The 26665-nt window shown below is 40.5% G+C and overlaps 2 protein-coding genes across 5 annotated transcripts in view; one reads left to right on the top strand and one right to left on the bottom strand.

Moving 5' to 3' along the window:
• LOC124113388 (3'-5' RNA helicase YTHDC2-like) overlaps positions 1-21542 on the bottom strand; it is a 48021-nt gene extending 26479 nt beyond the window's left edge. For both annotated transcript variants that reach the window (XM_046473695.2, XM_048392628.1), the window contains exons 1-17: positions 21444-21542; positions 18560-18741; positions 17882-17972; positions 17078-17265; positions 15980-16182; positions 15084-15250; positions 14605-14707; positions 12969-13125; positions 12416-12470; positions 11773-11825; positions 10547-10677; positions 7677-7812; positions 6601-6793; positions 4413-4576; positions 3019-3106; positions 563-650; positions 146-226 (exon numbers count right to left, since the gene is read on the bottom strand). In XM_046473695.2, the coding sequence (XP_046329651.2) occupies positions 146-226; positions 563-650; positions 3019-3106; positions 4413-4576; positions 6601-6793; positions 7677-7812; positions 10547-10677; positions 11773-11825; positions 12416-12470; positions 12969-13125; positions 14605-14707; positions 15084-15250; positions 15980-16182; positions 17078-17265; positions 17882-17972; positions 18560-18741; positions 21444-21535 (2172 nt within the window). In that variant the 5' untranslated portion in view covers positions 21536-21542. The remainder of the gene's footprint in view (positions 1-145; positions 227-562; positions 651-3018; positions 3107-4412; positions 4577-6600; positions 6794-7676; positions 7813-10546; positions 10678-11772; positions 11826-12415; positions 12471-12968; positions 13126-14604; positions 14708-15083; positions 15251-15979; positions 16183-17077; positions 17266-17881; positions 17973-18559; positions 18742-21443) is intronic.
• Positions 21543-21792: 250 nt separating this feature from the next.
• Positions 21793-26164, top strand: LOC124113389 (protein pygopus-like). Of its 3 annotated transcripts, none has more exons than XM_046473696.2 (3): positions 21793-21915; positions 22549-22668; positions 23914-26164. In XM_046473696.2, the coding sequence occupies exons 2-3, from the start codon at positions 22645-22647 to the stop codon at positions 24745-24747; spliced, it is 858 nt and encodes a 285-aa protein (XP_046329652.1). In that variant the 5' UTR covers positions 21793-21915; positions 22549-22644; the 3' UTR covers positions 24748-26164. The 3 variants fall into 3 exon arrangements, with proteins under 3 accessions (XP_046329652.1, XP_046329653.1, XP_046329654.1); XM_046473697.2 differs by having other exon boundaries at positions 21819-21989; XM_046473698.2 differs by having other exon boundaries at positions 21819-21985.
• The last annotated feature ends 501 nt before the right edge of the window (positions 26165-26665 follow it).

Below are 26665 nucleotides of genomic sequence, written 5' to 3' on the forward strand. Positions count from 1 at the left end.
TTATTAACTCAGCTCTCAACATGCTCAAAACAAAACATTTGTTATAAAATAAAATGTACAAAACCCGACCACTTTTTTCCACAGCGGAATACAGCGGGGACTCATAGATCAGCAAACACGTGCCATCAATGACAAAATGGTTTACCTCTTTCACTTTTCCTGAATCGATGACAAAGACTACGTCATTAATTGTGACACTTGTCTCAGCAATGTTGGTGGAAAGTATCTGGGGATAGATTTTTCCATATTAATAGGCTCATTGCACAATTGATTAATACGCTAATTGCACAATTGATATAAAACAATGTAAAGAGAAACAGATTGTCAAGCACAATAAAATTCAGACATTTTCAGACCAATGTCAGGAAACTCCGTCTATTTGATATGTCAGTTACGATGATGTTACTTTATACAACAGAATGTCTATCACTAAGGTGTTCAACTGTCAGCACTCCACTTGTCTTAGGCCATGAGGAGATCCATGTCATGGATTTTGCAAGGTCAGATATAACTGTGAAATAAATAATAGTTGTAGCTACGTACAGATTCAAGCACCACTCACAATTTTGCGGACTCCTTGCGGTGCCATCTTAAAGACCTTCCTCTGATCGTTGGACTGCATGGAGGAGTGGAGTGTATACAACACGTACCTGGTGATACAAGACAACAACTCAGTATCGGCCACTGCCATATCTAGATATATATGTCACAGTTACAGGTGGCATGCCATATCTAGATATATATATGTCACAGTTACAGGTGGCATGCCATATCTAGATATATATATGTCACAGTTACAGGTGGCATGCCATATCTAGATATATATGTCACAGTTACAGGTGGCATGCCATATCTAGATATATATGTCACAGTTACAGGTGGCATGCCATATCTAGATATATATATGTCACAGTTACAGGTGGCATGCCATATCTAGATATATATATGTCACAGTTACAAGTGGTAGGATATATCTAGATATATATGTCACAGTTACAGGTGGCATGCCATATCTAGATATATATATGTCACAGTTACAGGTGGCATGCCATATCTAAAAATATATGTCACAGTTACAGGTGGCATGCCATATCTATATATATATATGTCACAGTTACTGGTGGCATGCCATATCTAGATATATATGTCACAGTTACAGGTGGCATGCCATATCTAGATATATATGTCACAGTTACAGGTGGCATGCCATATCTAGATATATATGTCACAGTGACAGGTGGCATGCCATATCTAGATATATATGTCACGGTTACAGGTGGCATGCCATATCTAGATATATATGTCAAAGTTACAGGTGGCATGCCATATCTAGATATATATATGTCACAGTTACAGGTGGCATGCCATATCTAGATATATATGTCACAGTTACAGGTGGCATGCCATATCTAGATATATATATGTCACAGTTACAGGTGGCATGCCATATCTAGATATATATGTCACGGTTACAGGTGGCATGCCATATCTAGATATATATGTCACAGTTACAGGTGGCATGCCATATCTAGATATATATGTCAAAGTTACAGGTGGCATGCCATATCTAGATATATATGTCACGGTTACAGGTGGCATGCCATATCTAGATATATATGTCACAGTTACAGGTGGCATGCCATATCTAGATATATATGTCACGGTTACAGGTGGCATGCCATATCTAGATATATATGTCACAGTTACAGGTGGCATGCCATATCTAGATATATATGTCACAGTTACAAGTGGTAGGATATATCTAGATAAATATGTCACAGTGACAGGTGGCATGCCATATCTAGATATATATGTCACAGTTACAGGTGGCATGCCATATCTAGATATATATGTCAAAGTTACAGGTGGCATGCCATATCTAGATATATATGTCACAGTTACAGGTGGCATGCCATATCTAGATATATATGTCACAGTTACAGGTGGCATGCCATATCTAGATATATATGTCACAGTTACAAGTGGTAGGATATATCTAGATAAATATGTCACAGTTACAAGTAGCATGCCATATCTAGATATATATGTCAGTTACAGGTGGTATGATATATCTGGATATATATGTCACAGTTACAGGTGGCATGCCATATCTAGATATATATGTCACAGTTACAGGTGGCATTCCATATCTAGATATATATGTCACAGTTACAAGTAGCATGCTATATCTAGATATATATGTCAAAGTTACAGGTGGCATGCCATATCTAGATATATATGTCACAGTTACAGGTGGCATGCCATATCTAGATACATATGTCACAGTTACAGGTGGCATGCCATATCTAGATATATATGTCACAGTTACAGGTGGTAGGATATATCTAGATATATATGTCACAGTTACAGGTGGCATTCCATATCTAGATATATATGTCACAGTTACAAGTGGTAGGATATATCTAGATATATATGTCACAGTTACAGGTGGCATGCCATATCTAGATATATATGTCACAGTTACAAGTAGCATGCTATATCTAGATATATATGTCAAAGTTACAGGTGGCATGCCATATCTAGATATATATGTCACAGTTACAGGTGGCATGCCATATCTAGATATATATGTCACAGTTACAGGTGGCATGCCATATCTAGATATATATATGTCACAGTTACAGGTGGCATGCCATATCTAGATATATATATGTCACAGTTACAGGTGGCATGCCATATCTAGATATATATGTCAAAGTTACAGGTGGCATGCCATATCTAGATATATATGTCACAGTTACAGGTGGCATGCCATATCTAGATATATATGTCACAGTTACAGGTGGCATGCCATATCTAGATATATATGTCACAGTTACAGGCACCTCTTGTGTCCAATAACAAACTTTGTGACATTACAACAGTTTTGTTATAGGAATTACATTAACCTTGAAATTACAAAGTTCAAAGTCTAAAACATATTACACATCACATACCATGATACTATATATACACATTTTTTAATTTAATACTATTCGGCTGAACTTTGTAAGTTACCTAAAACTTTCATATTTCTTGTCATCAGCAATGCCATCCCTGAGGCTGACAATATCATCATATCCAGGTAGGAAAACTAGTATAGCACCTAGAAATGATAAAACACAGGTGAGAAAAAAATCAAACATGAACAAAAATAATGATTGAACCTCAAACATACACACAATATTTCCACCAAAAGACCCACAGTACTATCTAGTTTTAAGTTATTTGTCTTGTGGTTTCTCAGAAGAGTTTAAACTTACTTAATTTGATTTCTGTATTATTTAAAAAAAAAAGAAGCCTAATATAGTCCCTTTTGTTGCAACGTGGACGGGAACTTCTAGAAAGGTTTCAGCTGAATCTATTACTTGGTTTGTGATGAAGTGATGAGCATGCAACTCTGACAAACTACAGGCCACAGACAACTGAAATATCCCATTAACTGAGCATCCTCATCCGTGTCCTTTAGCTAGTCATAAACAGATGAGTTGACACTCAAATCTCTAATCCCTGTAATGTATTTCCAACATAGTTCAGACTAAATTATTTACTTGTTTTATAGAAACTGTGATCCAATTCTTTCCAAATTGTGGAAAAAAAACCACAACTTGCATCATACAATTGTACCTGATGTATTTGTATTTCATGTAAGGGAGGCTAGACTAAATTCAATTCATCGCCATGATCAACATGAAAGCCTTACAGCCATTGTCTAATTCCCTACCAACAGACAATTAGATCACTTGTTTCTTGAGCCCACCGCCAAAACACTCATAATGGCAGTACCCACAGTGGAGTAAAGAAAGAAAATCAAGTTGTTTTCGCACATTTTTATACTTCTTTTAGCATCTTGTCAAGCCAGTGAAATGTAATAATTGTGAACGGTTCTTCAACTTAATCAAGGAGCATAGCTGTCATGACTCTGTGGGCAACCTGTCGATATGTTCTCTTGACAAATTAAATATTGTTAATGTTCAGATGGAAACAGTTTTTGCTTTGGGATAAAAACACAGCCGATAAAACTTAAACATGTGAGGGACATCAGTTCTATGCACAACCGCATTTTTGAAATTACAGACTGTTCCCCTTATGCAAATTCTTTCATCTATTTCCCCGATTGCATCGAGTAATTTCAAAAAATATTTTGACCAATTACTTTGGTCTGGCCTTATTTCACATAGTTATTGAACACATGTACGCACTTTTAATTTATCATTCACTGAAAGTTTCACTTAAACGAATGATTTAGGATTAATTGCTACCTGAACAAAAGAGGAATAATCAGTTGATCATGTTAATAATTCCAAGATCATAGATTTCCTCAAAAACACCCCCTTTTCCTAACTCTTTCTTGTAGAGCTACTCGTCTATCTGAACTGCGTTATTTCCAACACCACTACTGATATGCTTGCCTTCCTTCTTTGATGACATGATTGTGTATATGAGTGCAGAGATGAGGTCTGTGTCCACTTTCTCGTCGTCGAAGCTGTGGTGGTAGATGTTGAGGAGTTCACGGTCTTCAGCCGAGACAACTGCATCTTCCGTCCCATCCTCGCTGGCACACTCAACGGAAGCACTTTAACAAGATAAGGAGGGCAACTGACACACCATATTGGCATCAAACATGGTAGGAGGGCAACTGAGAAACCATATTGGCATCAAACATGGTAGGAGGGTAACTGACACACCATATTGGCATCAAACATGGTAGGAGGGCAACTGACACACCATATTGGCATCAAAAATGGTAGGAGGGCAACTGACACACCATATTGGCATCAAACATGGTAGGAGGGCAACTGACACACCATATTGGCATCAAACATGGTAGGAGGGCAACTGACACACCATATTGGCATCAAAAATGGTAGGAGGGCAACTGACACACCATATTGGCATCAAACATGATAGGAGGGCAACTGACACACCATATTGGCATCAAACATGGTAGGAGGGCAACTGACACACCATATTGGCATCAAACATGGTAGGAGGGCAACTGACACACCATTTTGGCATCAAACATGGTAGGAGGGCAACTGACACACCATATTGGCATCAAACATGGTAGGAGGGCAACTGACACACCATATTGGCATCAAACATGGTAGGAGGGCAACTGACACACCATATTGGCATCAAACATGATAGGAGGGCAACTGAGAAACCATATTGGCATCAAACATGGTAGGAGGGCAACTGACACACCATATTGGCATCAAACATGGTAGGAGGGCAACTGACACACCATATTGGCATCAAACATGGTAGGAGGGCAACTTACAAACCATATTGGCATCAAACATGGCAGGAGGGCAACTGACACACCATATTGGCATCAAACATGGTAGGAGGGCAACTGACACACCATATTGGCATCAAACATGGTAGGAGGGCAACTGACACACCATATTGGCATCAAACATGGTAGGAGGGCAACTGACACACCATATTGGCATCAAACATGGTAGGAGGGCAACTGACACACCATATTGGCATCAAACATGATAGGAGGGCAACTGACACACCATATTGGCATCAAACATGGTAGGAGGGCAACTGACACACCATATTGGCATCAAACATGATAGGAGGGCAACTGACACACCATATTGGCATCAAACATGGCAGGAGGGCAACTGACACACCATATTGGCATCAAACATGATAGGAGGGCAACTGACACACCATATTGGCATCAAACATGGTAGGAGGGTAACTGACACACCATATTGGCATCAAACATGGTAGGAGGGCAACTGACACACCATATTGGCATCAAACATGATAGGAGGGCAACTGACACACCATATTGGCATCAAACATGGTAGGAGGGCAACTGACACACCATATTGGCATCAAACATGATAGGAGGGCAACTGACACACCATATTGGCTTCAAACATGGTAGGAGGGCAACTGACACACCATATTGGCATCAAACATGATAGGAGGGCAACTGACACACCATATTGGCATCAAACATGGCAGGAGGGCAACTGACACACCATATTGGCATCAAACATGGTAGGAGGGCAACTGACACACCATATTGGCATCAAACATGGTAGGAGGGTAACTGACACACCATATTGGCATCAAACATGGTAGGAGGGCAACTGACACACCATATTGGCATCAAACATGATAGGAGGGCAACTGACACACCATATTGGCATCAAACATGGTAGGAGGGCAACTGACACACCATATTGGCATCAAACATGATAGGAGGGCAACTGACACACCATATTGGCATCAAACATGGCAGGAGGGCAACTGACACACCATATTGGCATCAAACATGGTAGGAGGGCAACTGACACACCATATTGGCATCAAACATGGTAAGAGGGCAACTGACACACTATATTGGCATCAAACATGGTGGCATCTATCAGACCAATTGCCTGTTATTCCATGGCTTCATATCTCAGACAAACTGGTTTTCTTATCTTGCTTTGCCTGTCAGGCAAAACAGTTCCAACTTATTTCAGATAATTTCCAACTGATTTCAGATAATTATTGATCGACTTTGTGACAAAGCTGTAATGGTTTATGAACTGAGATAATATTTTAATCCTTTTAACTGAAACTTACGTATATGACTCTAGCATTTCAACAATGTCATTTCTTTTGAATTTTTTGGCCCAGTCAAGAGCTGTCCATTCATTTGACGCTCTGACGTTGATGTTGGCACCCAGACTGAGGAGTTGCTCCACCGTCACAGATAAGCCCCGCCCACCTGCTATCATCAGGGGAGTGGCACTTGTCTCACTGTGCTTGTAGTCCACTACAAGGGAGGAATAACCATGTATCAACATCGAATGTATCAATATTTCACAACCATCCAGAATAAATAATTATCAAAGAAAAAGAGACTGTTGCAGTGACAAAACAACCAAGATCTAACTATCCCCATGATCACAGTGTATCTGTTTTGTTTGTTTGTTTGTTTAACGCCGCACTCAGCAATATTTCAGATATATGAGGGCAGTCTGTAAATAATCAAGTCTGGACAAGACTATCAAGTGTTTAACATCATGAGCATCGATCCACGTAATTGGGATCGATGACATGCATCAACTAAGTCAGCGAGCCTGACCACCCAATCCCGTTAGTCGCCTTTTACGACAAGCATAGTCGCCTTTTACTGCAAGCATGGGTTTCTGAAGACCTATTCTACCCTGAATCTTCACGAGCCCACATTGTATCTGACAGTGTATATTAATGTGGTGAGGTGAAATAGGGTTTAACGTCGTGTCCAAGATTATTGCACTTATACAGCGATGTGCATGCACGTGTGTGTGTGTGGCTGCTTGTACTAGTCCGGATTTATAGTGCTAGCCCACTGAGATACCATGCCGGAGTTTAACATGAATACCCCACTCAGAGACAGTATAATGACTCCGAGCCGACCAGTCCTTGTTTTAGCCCCTTAATGACGCGTGCCAGACAGGGTAACAACAAGTACCATCTTTTAACATCTTTTGGTATCAAGCGGCCGGGGATCAGTATATTAATGTTAGTCACTTGCACCAAACAATTCTTCAAGTGGTCAAGGTGTCCATCAGAGGAAATGTCACTTGCTATTCTTTATATTTCGGCCTAATATTATCATTTTTCCTGGAATAGGATTTTTATATCTTATATAGGTAAAGACGTGACTGACTCACCACTGACATTCTCAGCCATGATCAGATGGAAGATTTGAGAGAAGACCTCTTCCTCCCCCGAGAGCCACACCTCACTCAGCAGCTTGTCCATCTCCTTCACCACCCATGGCTCCAGGTCCTCCCGCTCCTCCCCCAGCTGGCAACAGTAGGATACACTCTATAGCAACCACCCGCTCCTCCCCCAGCTGGCAACAGTAGGATACACTCTATAGCAACCACCCTCTCCTCCCCCAGCTGGCAATGGTAGGATACACTCTACAGCAACCACCCTCTCCTACCCCAGCTGGCAACAGTAGGATACACTCTATAGCAACCACCCTCTCCTCCCCAAGCTGGCAATGGTAGGATACACTCTATAGCAACCACCCTCTCCTCCCCCAGCTGGCAACAGTAGAGTACACTCTATAGCAACCGCCCTCTCCTCCCCCAGCTGGCAACAGTAGAATACACTCTATATCAACCACCCTCTCCTCCCCCAGCTGGCAACAGTAGGATACACTCTATAGCAACCTCCCGCTCCTCCCCCAGCTGGCAACAGTAGGATACACTCTTTAGCAACCACCCTCTCCTCCCCAAGCTGGGAACAGTAGGATACACTCTATAGCAACCACCCTCTCCTCCCCAAGCTGGCAACAGTAGGATACACTCTATAGCAACCTCCCGCTCCTCCCCCAGGTGGCAACAGTAGGATACTCTATGGCAACCACCCTCTCCTCCCCCAGCTGGCAACAGTAGGATACACTCTATATCAACCACCCTCTCCTCCCCCAGCTGGCAACAGTAGGATACACTCTATAGCAACCACCCTCTCCTCCCCCAGCTGGCAACAATAGGATACACTCTATAGCAACCACCCTCTCCTCCCCCAGCTGGCAACAATAGGATACACTCTATAGCAACCACCCTCTCCTCCCCCAGCTGGCAACAATAGGATACACTCTATAGCAACCACCCTCTCCTCCCCCAGCTGGCAACAATAGGATACACTCTATAGCAACCACCCTCTCCTCCCCCAGCTGGCAACAATAGGATACACTCTATAGCAACCTCCCGCTCCTCCCCCAGCTGGCAACAGTAGGATACACTCTATAGCAACCACCCTCTCCTCCCCCAGCTGGCAACAGTAGGATACACTCTATAGCAACCACCCTCTCCTCCCCCAGCTGGCAATGGTAGGATACACTCTATAGCAACCACCCTCTCCTCCCCCAGCTGGCAACAGTAGGATACACTCTATAGCAACCACCCTCTCCTCCCCCAGCTGGCAATGGTAGGATACACTCTATAGCAACCACCCTCTCCTCCCCCAGCTGGCAACAGTAGGATACACTCTATAGCAACCACCCTCTCCTCCCCCAGCTGGGAACAGTAGGATACACTCTATAGCAACCACCCTCTCCTCCCCCAGCTGGCAACAGTAGGATACACTCTTTAGCAACCACCCTCTCCTCCCCAAGCTGGGAACAGTAGGATACACTCTATAGCAACCACCCTCTCCTCCCCAAGCTGGCAACAGTAGGATACACTCTGTAGCAACCTCCCGCTCCTCCCCCAGGTGGCAACAGTAGGATACTCTATGGCAACCACCCTCTCCTCCCCCAGCTGGCAACAGTAGGATACACTCTATAGCAACCACCCTCTCCTCCCCCAGCTGGCAACAGTAGGATACACTCTATAGCAACCACCCTCTCCTCCCCCAGCTGGCAACAATAGGATACACTCTATAGCAACCACCCTCTCCTCCCCTAGCTGGCAACAATAGGATACACTCTATAGCAACCACCCGCTCCTCCCCCAGCTGGCAACAGTAGGATACACTCTATAGCAACCACCCTCTCCTCCCCCAGCTGGCAACAGTAGGATACACTCTATAGCAACCACCCTCTCCTCCCCCAGCTGGCAACAATAGGATACACTCTATAGCAACCACCCGCTCCTCCCCCAGCTGGCAATGGTAGGATACACTCTATAGCAACCACCCTCTCCTCCCCCAGCTGGCAACAGTAGGATACACTCTATAGCAACCACCCTCTCCTCCCCCAGCTGGCAACAGTAGGATACATTCTATAGCAACCACCCTCTCCTCCCCCAGCTGGCAACAGTAGGATACACTCTATAGCAACCACCCTCTCCTCCCCCAGCTGGCAACAGTAGAATACACTCTATAGCAACCACCCTCTCCTCCCCCAGCTGGCAACAGTAGGATACACTCTATAGCAACCACCCTCTCCTCCCCCAGCTGGCAACAGTAATATACACTCTATAGCAACCACCCTCTCCTCCCCCAGCTGGCAACAGTAGGATACATTCTATAGCAACCACCCACTCCTCCCCCAGCTGGCAATGGTAGGATACACTCTATAGCAACCACCCTCTCCTCCCCCAGCTGGCAATGGTAGGATACATTCTATAGCAACCACCCTCTCCTCCCCCATCTGGCAACAGTAAGATACACTCTATAGCAACCACCCTCTCCTCCCCCAGCTGGCAATGGTAGGATACATTCTATAGCAACCACCCTCTCCTCCCCCAGCTGGCAATAGTAGGATACACTCTATAGCAACCACCCTCTCCTCCCCAGTTGGCAACAGTAGGATACACTCTATAGCAACCACCCACTCCTCCCCAGTTGGCAACAGTAGGATACTCTATAGCAACTTCTCTCTCCTCCCCCAGCTGTCATTGTGTATTGTGTAAAAAGTAGAATTCTAAGTGAGTGTGTATGGTTTCATGCCTATTAAGCAATATTCCAATAAAATCACACATAGCAAACAAAACAAATGAGCTTCACATAGTTTACACATGTAAAATTAGGTTTTCAGCGTAACTAACAAACACATTAACTGCTTTTAACCACACTGTTTATTCACCTCTTTGCCCTCAGCCTGCCTGTTGTCGAGGATCCTGTCGGAGGTGTAGTCCTCTTCCATGCTGGCCCGGTGCCCCTCAGTGGACACCCCCTGTGTGCACCACTCATCCAGGTGCTCCTGCTGACTCTTCACTGTGTGCACAGAGCATATAGGTGAGGTGAGGTGAAAGTGGGTTGAACGTCGCGTCCAAGATTATTGCGTTTATATATAGCGACGTGCATGCACATGTGTGTGTGGCTGCTTGTACTAGTCCGGACTAATGCCGATTTATAGTGCTAGCTCACTGAGATACCATGCCGCAGTTTAACATGAATACCCCACTCAGACACAGTATACTGACTCCGAGCTGACTTGTCCTTGTTTTAGCCACTTAATGCCAAGCGCCAGACAGGGTAACAACAAGTACCATCTTTTAACGTCTTTTGGTATGACACGGCCGGGGATTGAACCCTGAACCTTTCGCTCTCCGGGCGGACGCTCTACCACTAGCCCACTGAGGCGGTTGCACAGAGCATGTAATGATATATATATAACTGTTCAACATTCTGTCAGACAACCTCTTTTTTCAACACATACTTCAATGCTGCGAGACATACTGCCTATCAAGGAAGTTAGAAAATCATGAGTCATACTGTCCCAATATCTTACCATCTCTGCATATATTTTTGAGATTTATTTCATTGATAGTGTACTTCATAACTCCCCAAATATTTTCAATTGGGTTCAGGTCCGGACAGAAGCTAGGCCATTTTAGGAGTGAGTGAGTGAGTGAGTATAGTTTTACGCCGCTTTTAGCAATATTCCAGCAATATCATGGCGGGGGACACCAGAAATGGGCTTCACACATTGTACCCATGTCGGGAATCAAACCCGGCGTGACGAGCGAAGGCTTTAACCACTAGGCTACCCGACCGCCCCCATTTCAGGAGAGTAGCATATTTCTCGTTGAACCATTCCTGAGAACGCTTAGCTCCATGTTTTGGATCACTGTCTTTCTGGAATACCCAGCCGTAGAATATCAGTGTCATGGTACCTTGAAATACACATAATGGTGTGGCACTCAACACAGACACCCCACTCCACACATGAAATTTAGAACTGTACTTTTGACGCTGGTATATTGGATTCTACACATAATAATACAGACAGAGAGACAAAGTGGCAAACAATCTTTGACCACCTTCGTATGCATGAGGGACATCATGTTTCTATTTGTAGGACCTCACCTTTACTCAGCTCCTTCCTGTATTTTTCCATCTTCTTGTTTGTGTAGCTAGTCCTGAAAGCAGCAATGTCACAGTGCTGTTTAGCTATGAAGATAATAACATCCATCCAACACTACAACAAAAAACTGATAGTACTTTGTACCTGCCTACTCATTAGAGACAAATTGACCTACGTTAAACATGTCAAAAGGTAAAATTACTCGTTTACACCTTTTTGATTCAATACCATCATTTTGGACATTTAAAACATTTAATGTGTTTTCAGATTTGTTGGTTTTATTGAGTTTTCGATGACTGGAAATTTCATTTGGATCTGACAACATAATAATAATGTTTAATGACATTGTAAACTACAAACGACATCAGTTATTTCCCGAAGCTCTCTCTCTTTGTGAACTCCCACAGTGGAAAGACATCCATATCACCAAGCTGAATAACACATGTTTTAAACTTGAGATTGAGAAAAAAGAAGATACTTATCAAGAAAAGTATTGATAATAAATCAAGTTTTTCAACCAATCAGATTGCCACACACACTCCCATTAGTTTTACAATATTCAGGGAGTGCTGGCAAACCATCATCTGTTTTCCTTGTGATCCCATTATGCATGGCAACATTACTGCATTTGTATACAGGCCTTACCATTTGAGAATATCTTCTAAAAAGTGTTCTTCTACAGGAAACAGAGTGCCTGGGACTGGAAAGAAAAACTGAAATGAGTAAAGACATAAACAGCAATGTTCACACATTCTGTTTCAAAGAGACTATAAAACATGCACTGCTCCAAATAACCTGTAAAATGAAGAATTTTCTTTTCATCTCTAATAAATTCTCACAAATGTATCAGCCTTGATGGCCATAAATATCTATGAACCTGAGAAGGTTCATCCCCAAATCCCAAGGAAAAATTGACAACATAACCATCTCCTACGTCAAAAAATCAGATTGGAATGAACTTAACTATCATGTCAATGAGTGAGTGAGTGCGTTTTTTTTATGCTGCTTTGAGCAATATTCCAGCAGTATCAGGGTGGGGGACACCAGAAATGGGCTTCACACATTGTACCCATTTCTGGAATCAGAACCAGTTCTTCGGTGTGACAAGTGAATGCTTTAACCAGTAGGCTATCTGACCGCCCTCATGTCAATGAGGCATAATAACCTCTGTCATGCTATTTCAGGTGAAAGCACTGACCAAAAGCTACAGGGCAGCTGCTGAAGTACTTGATGAACAGTTCGGTGTTGAGGGCAGCACTCATGAGAATGAGGCGTAGGTTCTTGTACTTGTGAAGCAGGTCCTTCACGACTGCCAGCAGGAAGTCGCTGATCCGATCCCGCTCATGTACCTCATCCTGCAGTACAAATTATCAGCGAATCGTCATTCCTTGATATTTGGTATCTTTAATGGAATACTCGACAGAGACGGAATCTCTACACATACAGGCTACTGTCAGATCTAAGTCTAGGGCAGGACAATGGACTTGTGAACTGATGTGAAAGTAAAACATTATCTGTGCATGATTAGGGTATCATAACAATTACAGTTAGATTAATCTAAACAATACAATTTGAGTGAGATTTGAAAACTTTATAGTAAATGGTATATTAATATACTTATCCTATCTCACACTATGCATTTCATGTGATAACGCAAGCAGTAGATGCATCAAGCAGTTATGTAGGAGAAGCGAAAAATTATACGTTTGCAATCCTTGCAAGTAGGGTGTAACAGCTCCATAACTCTTGTCTCTGCAGTTGTAATTTATCGAGACAGACAATACATTAACCTAACCTATATTAAAATATAATTATAATTGTCCGCTGTTCAAGTTTGTCCTCCCACAAGGCGATTAGAAATAGGATGAGGGTGCATAAGATGTCAGGTGATCAGGTTGCACGAGAGTTCAGCGGTGCGTGACCTATGGTTTATGGTGGTGACCCTTGTGACGAGTGGGATGTGTTGGGGTGAGGTATTATTTAAAACTGGAAACTTTGTTCTCGAACTGTTTCCACACCAGGATCAAAGAATAAGGAAGAAATGCATAGCGTGAGCATATATTTAAAGACAGTTATTTCAGTTTTGTCTGAACAGAACAGATATTGTAAATACATGTATTTCATTATTTCTACCTTCTGAAATGTGGTATGAGTGAGTGAGTGAGTGAGTATGGTTTTACAACGCTTTTAGCAATATTCCAGGGGACACTAGAAATGGGCTTCACACATTGTACCCATGTCGGGAATCGAACCTGGGTCTTCGGCATGACGAGCAAACGCTTTAACCACTTGGCTACCTGACCGCTCCGAAATGTGGTATGAAGACAGGACAGCATGGTACAATGTCGCCCTAGGACGATACACAAATCTGGGGAATTTTTTAACTTCTTGATACAAGTATCAATCATAGTCGTACACTAAGTAAAAAATATTGATTCTTACCTTAATGTTTCCTTTAATAACTTTTACACCAAACACTAATTACTAGTGAAAATTAGAGGTGAAAATGTAAATATTTTCATTCATTGCGCCATAATTGTGTGCCAGGTATTTGGCCGTCTTGTCTATGAAAAAGATGTCCTACGCACCACAGATAACAGCACATGCAAGTATTGTGATACGTATCGGATCATGGACAAGGTGTCGTGATACGAATCAGATCGCACAGTTGGTGTATCGTACAGGTTCTATACCTCAGAAATACTTATCTCCCTGTTATCGTAAGATTTGAGGGTAACCCATCTGTCCCATGTCATAAAATCTGGTGTAAACAGTGCAGTGTGGAAGACAGAGTCAAGCCTTTCTCTTTCAGCGTATGATGGATGCAGACTTACAACAATGATATGTGTGAGAGTGCCCAGGGCATTATCACCTCCCATCAGCGTCCTCAGCAACACTCCATTGGTGCAGAATGTCAGCAAAGTCTTCGGAGACACTCTGACAAAGTAAAATTTGTAACATGACATCAAATACGTCCAACTTCAGAAGCTGGGCAACCTAGAGACTACATAGCCACACAGTTGAAAATATTACACACGCTGTTATGACTTGACTGTTCAAACGAGTGAGTATGGTTTTACACCGCGTTTAGCAATATTCCAGCAATATCACGGCGGGGGACACCAGAAATGGGCTTCACACATTGTACCCATGTCGGGAATTGAACCCGGGTCTTCGGCGTGACAAGTGAACGATTTAACCACTAGGCTACCCGACCCTCCTCTGTTCAAACGACTGTATCCATAATTACTGTAATTATGTGACTAAGGTCTTTGAAAGTCATTATATTATCAAGGCTCTATGCACCACTCACTTGCTCTCCAATCGTATCTGGTAGCCCACTGTCTGACCAATCCTCTCTCCTCTCTCCTGTGCGACACGTTCAGCGATACTGAGAGCTGCAATCCTACGCGGCTGAGTGCAGAATATTCTGCATGGTTTGTTGTTCTTGCAACAATCATCTAAAATCATCTGAGGCACCTGTCAAAAGAATTGTATTTCTCAGTTTAAATTATATTGTTTGGAAGCAGTGTACAAATAAATCAATGTGTAAGTTTTGATAATAAAAGCATAATGCAATTAGTGAATAATGAAAGGAAATTGATCCGTCCTCATACAGACAGCTTTAAGATTAGCTGTTGATCTTGGAAACATCCATCACCAAAAGCAAAGACCTGAATCAATGATATTCAGGAAGTTTCAGTATATCATCATGACGATAGTGATGTTGTGATAATCAATTATAATGGATTATTAATTAGTTATATTATCGTATGCTGATGAAATTTTCAATCATAACTGTCCAAAATTGAATTGAATGAGGAAAATTATCTTAATAACAAAATAACATGCTATAAACAGATATTACATACCAAAGAACCTGGTATTTATCATGATTGATAATTTTTAAAATGTTATTCATAAATCACTTGTCTCATTGGTTGCTTGTCACTGAACATTGCTGAAGAGTGCGTATGTGTATCTATGTTTAAATTTAATGAATGGTTGAACATTTGAAATGTATAATATATGACAATTGATCATTTGGTAATCATTAACAACCAAATCCCCCACTAGTACCTGGAGGATGCCATTGTTCAATCGTCCAGTTGTCATCTTATTGAATTCCCTAATCATTAGCAACCGAATCCCCCATTAGTACATGTATATAGTAGAGAATGCAAAATACAAGTAAATCCGCTGGCGTACCTGAGTAGTTTTGCCCGACCCGGTCTCTCCTGCCACCAGCATGACTTGGTTGTGATTTGTGGCGTAAATGATATCTTCTCTAAGCTGTTGAATCGGTAAGCCTTCCCTGAACGGGTCAAGGTCGGTTTCATTTCGGGAGGGGGGAACCTGGGGGATGCCATTGTTCAACCGTCCAGTTGTCATCTTATTGAATTCCCTGGTAACTGTCATGACAGAATATTTCGGACGTACAAAGAGGTTTGTATCTTCAATTCATGTTGCCATTTTGTCAATGGTTTCCTGTTACCCTATTCGACGTAATAAGCACCCAGGGCGCTCTCAAAAATAGAAATAGGGGACTCTTATTAGAATATTATTTTGGTGAAAAAAAACAGAGTTGAAAGATCGTAAATTTCATGGTTTATGCTGACAGCCTGAAATGTTTATATACGACAGATATATTTTTCCAGATTTTAATTGCCCATAATTAAGGGTGCATATAATACATGAGTATTATACATGAATAAATAAGTCTTGTGTACATTGATCAATCGGAATGGGTGCTAATTGGGATTGTTCACTAGCCAATATATTAGCAAATATCACCATGGGCGCTTATAAGAGCATATTACATCAAATACGGTATTATGAGTAACCATGTGATGATTAACAATTGAATCTGTTACAGTGTGTCCCCAAAACCATTAAGAATACAAGCCTAAACATGGCTCTTAGCATAAGTTTTAGAAGAATTTAGTTTTATCATCTGGATTATTATTGGCTGAGCTAACCGGACTGAACAGAATGTTACCGGAATCGGACTTCGGACAAGTGGCTAAAGTTGCAGACTGCCATTTCAATTCAAACATTTCAGAAAGTTAATGGTTGTGGGCTCCTTGTAATACCACTGTCTGATAAATCAGCAAGTCTTCCCAAGACAGACAATCATTTTGACTGACTGCCTACCGGTTGGTTGCAAACTCCTTGTGGTGTCTATGTTAGGAGCTTTGTACTTCCTTGGGCTGTTACCATGTCTGTGTGAGACTTGATACCTATTGGAGTTTGACACACTGGTAATATAAAGAGACAAACGATACACTTGGGTTAAGATTGGAATACCTTCCCCGAGAGGTGACTTTTGTGTCTTTGGCTGAAGGTCCTGGCGCTCCTTGTTAGAGAGGGGGAACCTCTGTAACAGACTGACTGCTTGTTGTCTGGAGTTGCGGGACAGTTGGAAGCCAGACGCATAGCTCACTGCTTGATTAGAATCCTTCTTGTATATTGTGAGGAAGCGATTGGCGGCTTTCCTAGAAAGACACATGTTAGAATCTTCAGACTCACTAATGAGCCACTCTCTTAAATAATCACTGAGTATGTTACAAATGTTATATTTGGGATAACACTTTCTTAGTAAAGTACAGATTCTTATACTTTTTGAGGTTGAGTCCTAGACCACTTTCTAAATGGTATTGTGTGTTCACTGAATCAGAATGTTATCAGAATGAGCTTGACAACATAAAATCAAAATTACATTTATCATGCTATTTAACATGTGAATCAGATCTAAAGTTACTTTTCATTATTACGAACATTACTACCCGATTGTGGTCTGTGTCAAAACAATCTGGGCCCCGTTCCACAAAGCCATCTTACCGTTAAGGTGATCGTAACTCTCATACTTTAACACTGGCTTACGATAATGGTAGCATTTAGATCGCTTCGTGGAACAGTGCCCTGATGTACTCGTGCTTCTAAATCGTTTTCAGTAGCTTGTATTCCTCACACAGAGGCTGCCTTGTGCGAGGCTCAGGCCAGTTTTACACTGTATTCATGGGGCACATTGAACCAGAATCTTGAGAAGTAAAAGCAAATGCACACCTGCAACACCCCAACAATGATGGAAGCACTGAACAGTAAGCTTACCCTCGACTCTTGGATTTCATGCCCAGATCATCACACAGTCGGTGGATGTATGCCCTCTCTGTTGCACTCAGGGATGAGGGGAACTCCAGCTCTAACACAAATGAAGACATAGCTACATGATACACTACCATGACATATTCTGACTGGTCCGTCAGAGGTATCAAATCTATGCCCGTCAGAGGCATCAAATCTATGTTAGACCATGATCTTGCTGAGGACAATATTACCATGAAAATATTTCTATCAGAAGCACGTATTTCACACATTTGGCAATTCCAAATAGTAATCTTACTTCTTTAATGTTGTTAAATAAGGTGTTGCAGTTCACACACTGTTTACAGCAAGTGTGCCAATAGATTACCAGGCTTTTGCGTTCAGTTGCGAGGAAAATTTATAGGTATCAAATTCATGGTCAAAACCTCTAAAATGAAAACTAGGTTATCGCCTAATTCAACATGTTGTAAAGGCATTAATGTGCTAACATTATTAGTAACATTACATTATCTAGGATATATATAATGTTCATTGATATGTTCTTGTCTACAGATGCATAGACAGGATAGAAGCAGTTGTGATGTACACAGTATATTCAAATTACAGTGACATATTAATGTAGAGACCAATATTAGTGGGAAAATTCATGATTGAATGACAGATTGAAATTGAATTCTTTTCAACCTTTTTGATTTTCACTGAGCTTAAATCTTTCAACTGTCAAGTGTATGCCAATTCTGACTTCCTCGCCAATACATATTGGCTGGTTTGGACGAGGTCCCCGGGGTGACAGGCCCTGCACACTCTGCACACTACCAACGCTGCTGGGCCGGGGTGAAGCTGTGTCCAGTCTCTGAAATGACCCCCTGGAAATAATAACAAGAGTCATCAGAAGATGACAAATCCCCCCAGCCCCCACAAATTTGAAAGAACAAATCAACCGACTGTTACTTTAAGTCCAAATTGATGGGAGAATTACTATCTTATCTGTCTGTCCGTATACAAGAGTAGTTATTGAGCTATCAATACCATGGAGTTGGGATTCGGAACTTTCCATTTTTATGTCAGGTACACACCAGTATGAACAGAGTCAAAATCAAACTTGTTGCCATGAAAACAGAAAAAATGTAAACTCTAAAATCCCTGAATAGCAAAAGGTATTAAACCTATTAGTTTAAGAGATATGGTATGGACAAACACAACATTATGAACAGCGTCAAAGTCAAACTTGTTGCCATGGAAACGGAAAAATATCAATTCAAATGTAAACTCTAAAATCCCTGAATAGCAAAAGGCACCATTTGACAAACTGGTCTTTGTGTATGCAAAGTATCATGAAAGAATATCAATTAGTTTTAGAGATATGGTCAGGGAAAACACACCACTAAGAACAGAGTCAAAGTCAAACTGGAAGAGGAAACAAAAATTTTTTCAAAGATTTCTAATAGCAAAGGCACCACTTAAGCCCTGGATTAATAAATGTACCAATTTGGATGAAAAATGTTGAATAGTTTTTTAGTTCTGCTCCGGAAACATAATCTACCTCCGTTTCAGTTAAGTCTAACTTGTTTCCATAGAAACATGGAAAAATCAAATGTTGAAATATTCCTAAATAACAAAAGGCACCACTTCAGGATCTGTTTGATATATTTACCAAGGTTTGTTGAAAGATATTAAACGGTTTTTGAGTTGTGCTCTGGAAACGAAATCCAGTCCCCCTTAAGAGACTAAGTCCATATTGTTTAATTGGAAATAGAAAAAAATAAAAATGCCAAAATATGCAAATAGCCAAAGGCACCACTTCACGATCTGTTTGATATATCTACCAGGTTTTTAAAAAAAGTATTTAACGGTTTTTGAGTTACGATTCAGAAACATGAAGGAAAGACAGACAGACGAAACGTCAACTATATCCAACCGCATTATTTGCAATAAAAACGGGATAAAACATCAATTCCTGAGAGAGAAAAAAATCATAACATTCGTTGAAAGTATTTAAAAGTCGAAGTGAAAGTGACGGAATCACATGCTCCTTAATCATGTTAATCAGATTCCAAAACAAAACTATTGGGGGCATGGCCTGAAACTACAGGCATGATGGTGCAGCAGTGCATGACCAATCTTTTCATTGACTAATATCCGGAGCATCTAACGACTCAGGAGATGGTCAATCAAGAGCAAACCTTGAAGTGTCACTATTTCTGTTAATCCTACAAAAGTAACATGTATATATTGTTGAGACTGTGTGATATAAACTTTGAGCTTGACATTGTGAATAATATACAGGGTACATCTAACTATAGGGTTCACTCCAGGAATTTTCTGACTGGGCCCTTTACATGAAAATTTCAAATATTCCAGAGGTACACCCACACTTGCCCATACAGCACAATGTTAAAATGCCCCATTGTATTTGAAAATGTGGGCCTTATTTCAAATGTAGGGGCTAAAAGCACAAGACCCCACCCTAGAATTATCCCTGGTATTATAAACCATCTGCTGCCCTCTGCCCTATTTGACAAGGATTATTTTCCTGAGTGGGAAGCCAAAGGCACCTTGAATGTTATTCCTAATAAGGCACAAATTTGTAGAAATAGTAATCAAATGCATGAGCAGACAGAAAAAGCCCTGTATTGCTATTAAAAAATCCAAGCCAGAAGCGGGCCGAGAGGGATCTGACCTGATCATTGAAATTGAGCAGTGTGTCAAACATAAAGAACCAACTTTATCCCAGTGGCAGAATTTTTTATTTGGCAGATGCCTGTCATTTTTTTCGTCTGTTTTACGCTAATTTCATTTGTAAATTGAATTTTGGTCAAGCTTTAGTTATTAAGTAAACCCTAAAGTAAAAAAATCTGTAAAGTTGCCATGTTGAGTTTACTTTCCCTTTCATAAACTGATCATATGAACAATGGTGAATGCATGATTTGACAGTTAGTTTAAATGGCATGATTATACAGTTACAAGTTTAGATATATTAGTAGGTGAAAGTAACTGTGTAACCAAAGTAAAAGGTCAGAAATCATTCTCTGATTTTCAAAAGTGGTATGAAAATGAGACTTGAGAGTTAATTATAAAAGTGGGGTGAAAATGATATGTGGAACCCCCCAAAAATGAATGCTGTCATATTTGTCGACATACATATGATGACATCACATAATTGATGATAATCATAATTAATATTTGTGTTTTTGTTGCATAACAGCCGTGATTTGTGTCTCACTACAATCAAACGACGTTTTTTTAATATATTGTTTTCTCAATGAATATGAAGATATTGTTCCACTTGCAGATGACTGCAAACAGTTCCCAAACATATACATATTCTGATGAATTCGTTGTAAATTATCTCATTATACGATTATTCTTTTTGCTCGTGGATCTTTTGAAAACGTCCACAAAAGGACAAACATCATGAACTTTTGACAACAATCAGTCAGCGTGACACAACTGACACTTGATTTGTCAAACAAAAACTTCAGCAGAATCGATCACCTATCCAACACAAGATCATATACTAACATGTCAATTGCACCTAACCTGTCATAATGTTCAAATCGAACTGTACCTATTATATGCAGCATTGTATGAACCAGGCGCCTCCTGGTAGTGCCTGGAATTTCCATTTTGAGGACGACCCAGTCTGTCTCGCGCCGCCATATTTTTATTTCGTAGGTAGCTTTGTATGTAGAATATTAGCAAACGATCGATATATTACAGAACATCGCAATCGGAAGTACACATACTCGTGCAAATACATATTTAGTCATAACATTGAAATGTTTTGTGAGAAAAGACAAAACATATCAAAGATACATCTTCAAATCATCATTATTCGAAACTACACTCGTAAATAAATGCTAAACGAAACTGACTGGTACTCAGCCTTATATTCGACTGCGCTTTTCATGTTTTATTTCCATAAGATCGGAAGACTGTGACAAGTTGTGTTGATTTGAGGTCTGCTTCGAACTCCGCTTGATTGCTGCAGTGTTCTGTTTACAAATATTCAGCGGTCAATTAGCATCGGACTTCGAGGAGTACGTAAAGTGGCTATCGTTGTTTAGAATTTAGTTTGCTGGTTCCAGGTTGCAGGTTGCAGTGCTAGGTGTTGGTACTGATAATTATTGTTCAAAAGATCAAGATATATGGAAGACACCAGCCAGTTATGACTCATAGAATAAGCTATTACAGTGCTTGTAAATTATCACTTGCAGACATTTTTTGGCTGCTAGGCCCTATTAATATCATTAAACACACTGTGCGTTTCGTAACAACAAATGGCACCTTACCAATATAGCACTGAATATCAGCATCACTGCATTTTCCTCGCAATAGCAGATTTCAACTTGTGTATGAATCGTTTAGGGCCTAGGTTTTCAAACATATGGCAATATGATCACACTACTCAAAGTGCATAAACAACACAAATGCAGTGTAATTATAAAACTTCAACAGATTTCATAAAATTCCAAAACATAAGCTGGTTAGATTGATGCACAACAATAATAATAACTATGACAACTGAGCAACATGTAGATCTAGATCTACAATGTTAACATGATTGTCTACATTGAGAAATATACAACATGTTCATTTTGACGTTGCTTGCGTTTGTATTTATATGTTTATAAATATGTTTAACTCATTGCATATTTATTTACATCTTTCAGGTACATCAGTCATGGTTTAAGCAATTGTTGATGTCATCTTTTGTACAAAAAGAAATCTGTTTGCTGTTTATACTTTGGACAGCTGTTTAATCCAGAATGGAGGAGAAAAAAGATAGTCAGGTCAGTATGGATCGGACATGTCATCAAAGATTTGCACCAAATTAAGTTGTTGCAAAGTTTGTGGCATACATTTTGTTATGTTCCTTGCTAAGGTGGTTGGCCTTCACAGACACATTTATCTAGATTTACTGCACTTTCAAAGTCTCCACTCAAACATCTGTGTTTATGTTGCCATTGTTCTAGAGCATGCACTGATTCAGAGTGAGAGTCCCTTTAGAAGGCTAATGTAAGTTTTTGTGATGGTGCACTGTCATGACATTCCTTAGGCAGGGCGTTAAATGGGTCATTTCAAGTGTCCTCCATTCTATACATGCTAAAAGTTATTTCTACCCAGAGCTATAGATAAGCTTTTGGTTATTTGGGTATTTTACCCAGGGGTTTAATTTTGATTGGGTATCCACAAGTGTTAGAGGGTATTCAACAGGGGTAGAAACTAACATGTTTAACCCACTAGTTCTTATAATGATAACATATAGCAAAACCCTTAAAAATGGCAAATTTCTACTAGTCCTTATGATACCTTCACTAGTGGCCAGTTTGGCAAGGACTATAGGACTGGTGCCAATTTCTAACCCTGTATTCACATTATTTTACCCACTTGTTTCTTGACATTTGGGTATTTCACTTAAAACCTGTTCCGTAACAATCCCTGTAAATAATTTTAAAATATGTGAATAGTAGCATACACATTAGCTTGCGGCTCCCTCTCCGGGAAGCCATTTTCGTTTACAAAACCTAGCATTGTAAGAAAGGCGCTATTGTTTTAATTACCAATCAGCAACTAATTAAGAATACAACATGTACATTGACTACGCACGATGTGTTTTTCAATTGCCATCTATCAGTATGTTTGTCGCAGAAGCTTTTCCGAATGTAACTGTTAGTAAGTGAATTTGGCAATCGGCTGATACACAATCATTTTATCTATTGTAATATATGCAATCATGACGCAATAATTTTATTTCGATAGCATATTTAGAGTTTTTGTTGTGTAATGTATATGCCAGGATTGGATTTGTCTGCATATTTCAGTTTGTTTAATGCATATTTTACGCAAATATGCAGCTTATCTCAAGCTCTGCTACCGACACGTCTCTCTATGTATTAGCCAAAAATGTTTAATAGTTAACACAGCGAAACTATAGGTGTATGGCTTATACACATAAAAAATATTTGTAAAACTATTATGTGTAGTCCTCACTCCTAAATGTCAGTAGTAATTTTGTATGCATGGTTTTGTTTCAGAAACACACTCTAGCTGAGCTTCTCCCCCCACCTGAAACATCTGCTCCTACTACCACCACCATTAGTAAGGCAGATGTTATCGCACAAAACCCCTTTGAAGACCAGCTCCCAGTCTCAGCAAGACAGTCACCTAGCATGTCAAATATGACCAACAATATGCCTAATAACATGCAGGGCAATATGCCTAATAACATGCCAGGTAATATGCCTAATAACATGCAAGGTAATATGCCTAATAACATGCAGGGTAATATGCCCAATAACATGCAGGGAAATATGCCCAATAACATGCCAGGTAATATGCCCAATAACATGCAGGGAAACATGCCAGGTAATATGCAGGGTAATATGCCTAATAACATGCAGGGCAACATGCCTAATAACATGCAGGGTAATATGCCCAATAACATGCAGGGTAATATGCCTAATAACATGCAGGGCGGTATGCCTAATAACATGCAGGGTGGTATGCCCAATAACATGCAGGGCAACATGGGTAATATGAACAATATGAATAAACAAGGACATGGAACAGGAATGCCTCCACAAGGACCAGGCTCAGGCAAGATGTATCCACCCAATCAACCAATGGTATTCAATCCCTCCAATCCCAACGCACCACCGATTTACCCATGTGGTATATGTCACAAGGAGGTTCATGACAATGACCAGGCAATACTGTGTGAGAGTGGATGTAACTTTTGGTTTCACAGGATCTGCACCGGACTCACTGATCCAGCATTTACCATGTTGAAGGCTGAAGTGTATGCAGAATGGGTCTGTGACAAATGCTTGTCTACAAAGAATATACCTCTTGTTAAGTTAAAACCATAAAGATCTGAAAACTGTTTTCATTTACTCGACTGTTTAAGGTGGGCTCATCTCTATGGCATAGTGATAAGTGGTTTGTGTGAATTCGGAAGCTGTCTGTGAAGATGATGTTATCCAGCTGGTCCATGGAGTAAACTTGATTACCAGTTAATGTCACAATCCTAGGACACAATACATCAATGTTGTATCAGTATACCATATATACATCAATGAGATTTTCATCCCCCTCGTTTAAAATTCAATCAACCAGTTTGAACTTGGAAACCATGTTCAACCATTTATCACCATGCTTATCAATCTGTATGGTAGTGATGGTGCATTCTGGGGTGACATGGTCTGTTTCAAGTAAAATGAGAACCCATCATCTTTGGGATGACTGTTTATTGTTAGGATATCAAATATCCTTGTCACAGTGTTACATTTCTTGCTGTTCCTAACTTAAAGAGGTGAGTCCACCACAATTCATGCTCCATACCAGTCATTTTCATGTCATACAGATGCATTTCAATGAATTTATCATCCACTAAATCATCCTTTACACCAATATATGTTCAAAATGAAGAGATTCACAGAGATTGAGATATGTAAAAACAGCTCCAGATTAGTGAATGTCTGTTTTGGCTTGTTGTTTCAGCCTTTCTTCAGTGTTAATGACAAATCTTTGAATAGGCATGAACATGTTTGATACATAATGATGCTGCTTTATGGCTGTTGCGACCGTTCGTTGTGCGTAGGTGTGAAACTTTTCAGAGGATGTTCATCAGCTGATGAAGGATTACGCACATACTTGAAACTTGATTCCTAATTTCAAATCATTTTCTCTCCTGTGAGCAGTACATTCTTTGTTTTGAACACCTAGGTATTATCATGAACTCCTGAGGCTGTTCATGATGTAGAGGGGCGGTCAGGTAGCCTAGCGGTTAAAGCGTTCACTCGTCATGCCGAAGACCCGGGTCCGATTCCCGACCTAGGTACAATGTGTGAAGCCCATTTCTGGTGTACCCCGCCATGATATTGCTGGAATATTGCTAAAAGCGGTGTAAAACCTTACTCACTCACTCACTCACTCACCCATGATGTAGACTGTTGATCATACTCAATCCCCTTAAATTAAATGGCAAGTGACTTACATATGTCTTTTTCATCTGATTTGTGTTTAGTAATTTGGTAGAAGTGTAGTTTGTTCATGTTTGTTGTGTTTAGTTTGTGAACCAGACATGAGAATTTCTGTTTATATTCAAAAACATGTGTCTAGATTTGGTACTTGACTAACACAGCACACTTTATTCATAAGTTGTCTTGTCTTCAATTGCTTCTCTCATGGTTGTGTTAACATTCTAACATACAGAATATTGTATTACAGACTTGTCTGATACTCTACATGTATTTGTAAAAGAATATAAAGGCATTAATTCTGAAATAGTTGAATGTTTTCATTTCCTCAACAGAACCCCCTGGATCTGTTTCAGAATGACATAAATTATCACCAGCGATGAACCTTCAGTGCGTTTTTATTGGGTGTCAAGCCCAGTTCATTCCTCAGAATGTTCTCAATTCTCTCTGTGAGAGACGCTATCTGACGAGTGGTAAGTTGTTGGTCATCAATGTTCCGGGGGCGGTCGGGTAGCCTAGTGGTTAAAGTGTTCGCTTGTCATGCTGAAGACCCGGGTTCAATTCCTGACATGGATACAATGTGTGAAGCCAATTTCTGGTGTCCCCCGCCGTGATATTGCTGGAATATTGCTAAAAGCAGATGGGAGAGCACAGTAGCCCAGGTTGTCGATTTTTAACAGAGAATACCTCATCACATTGCTGCTTGCAGAACTATGCTGCCTGGTTATGCATTTGGTTCAAATGTAAGCATGGAAAGTCTTGTATTGTATGTATGTACAAAGTTGTTTTTTGTTGTTTTTTTATTCAG

The sequence above is a fragment of the Haliotis rufescens genome, unplaced genomic scaffold, assembly GCF_023055435.1.
Source record: "Haliotis rufescens isolate VD_foot unplaced genomic scaffold, xgHalRufe1.0.p SCAF_1, whole genome shotgun sequence".
NCBI lineage: Eukaryota > Metazoa > Mollusca > Gastropoda > Lepetellida > Haliotidae > Haliotis > Haliotis rufescens.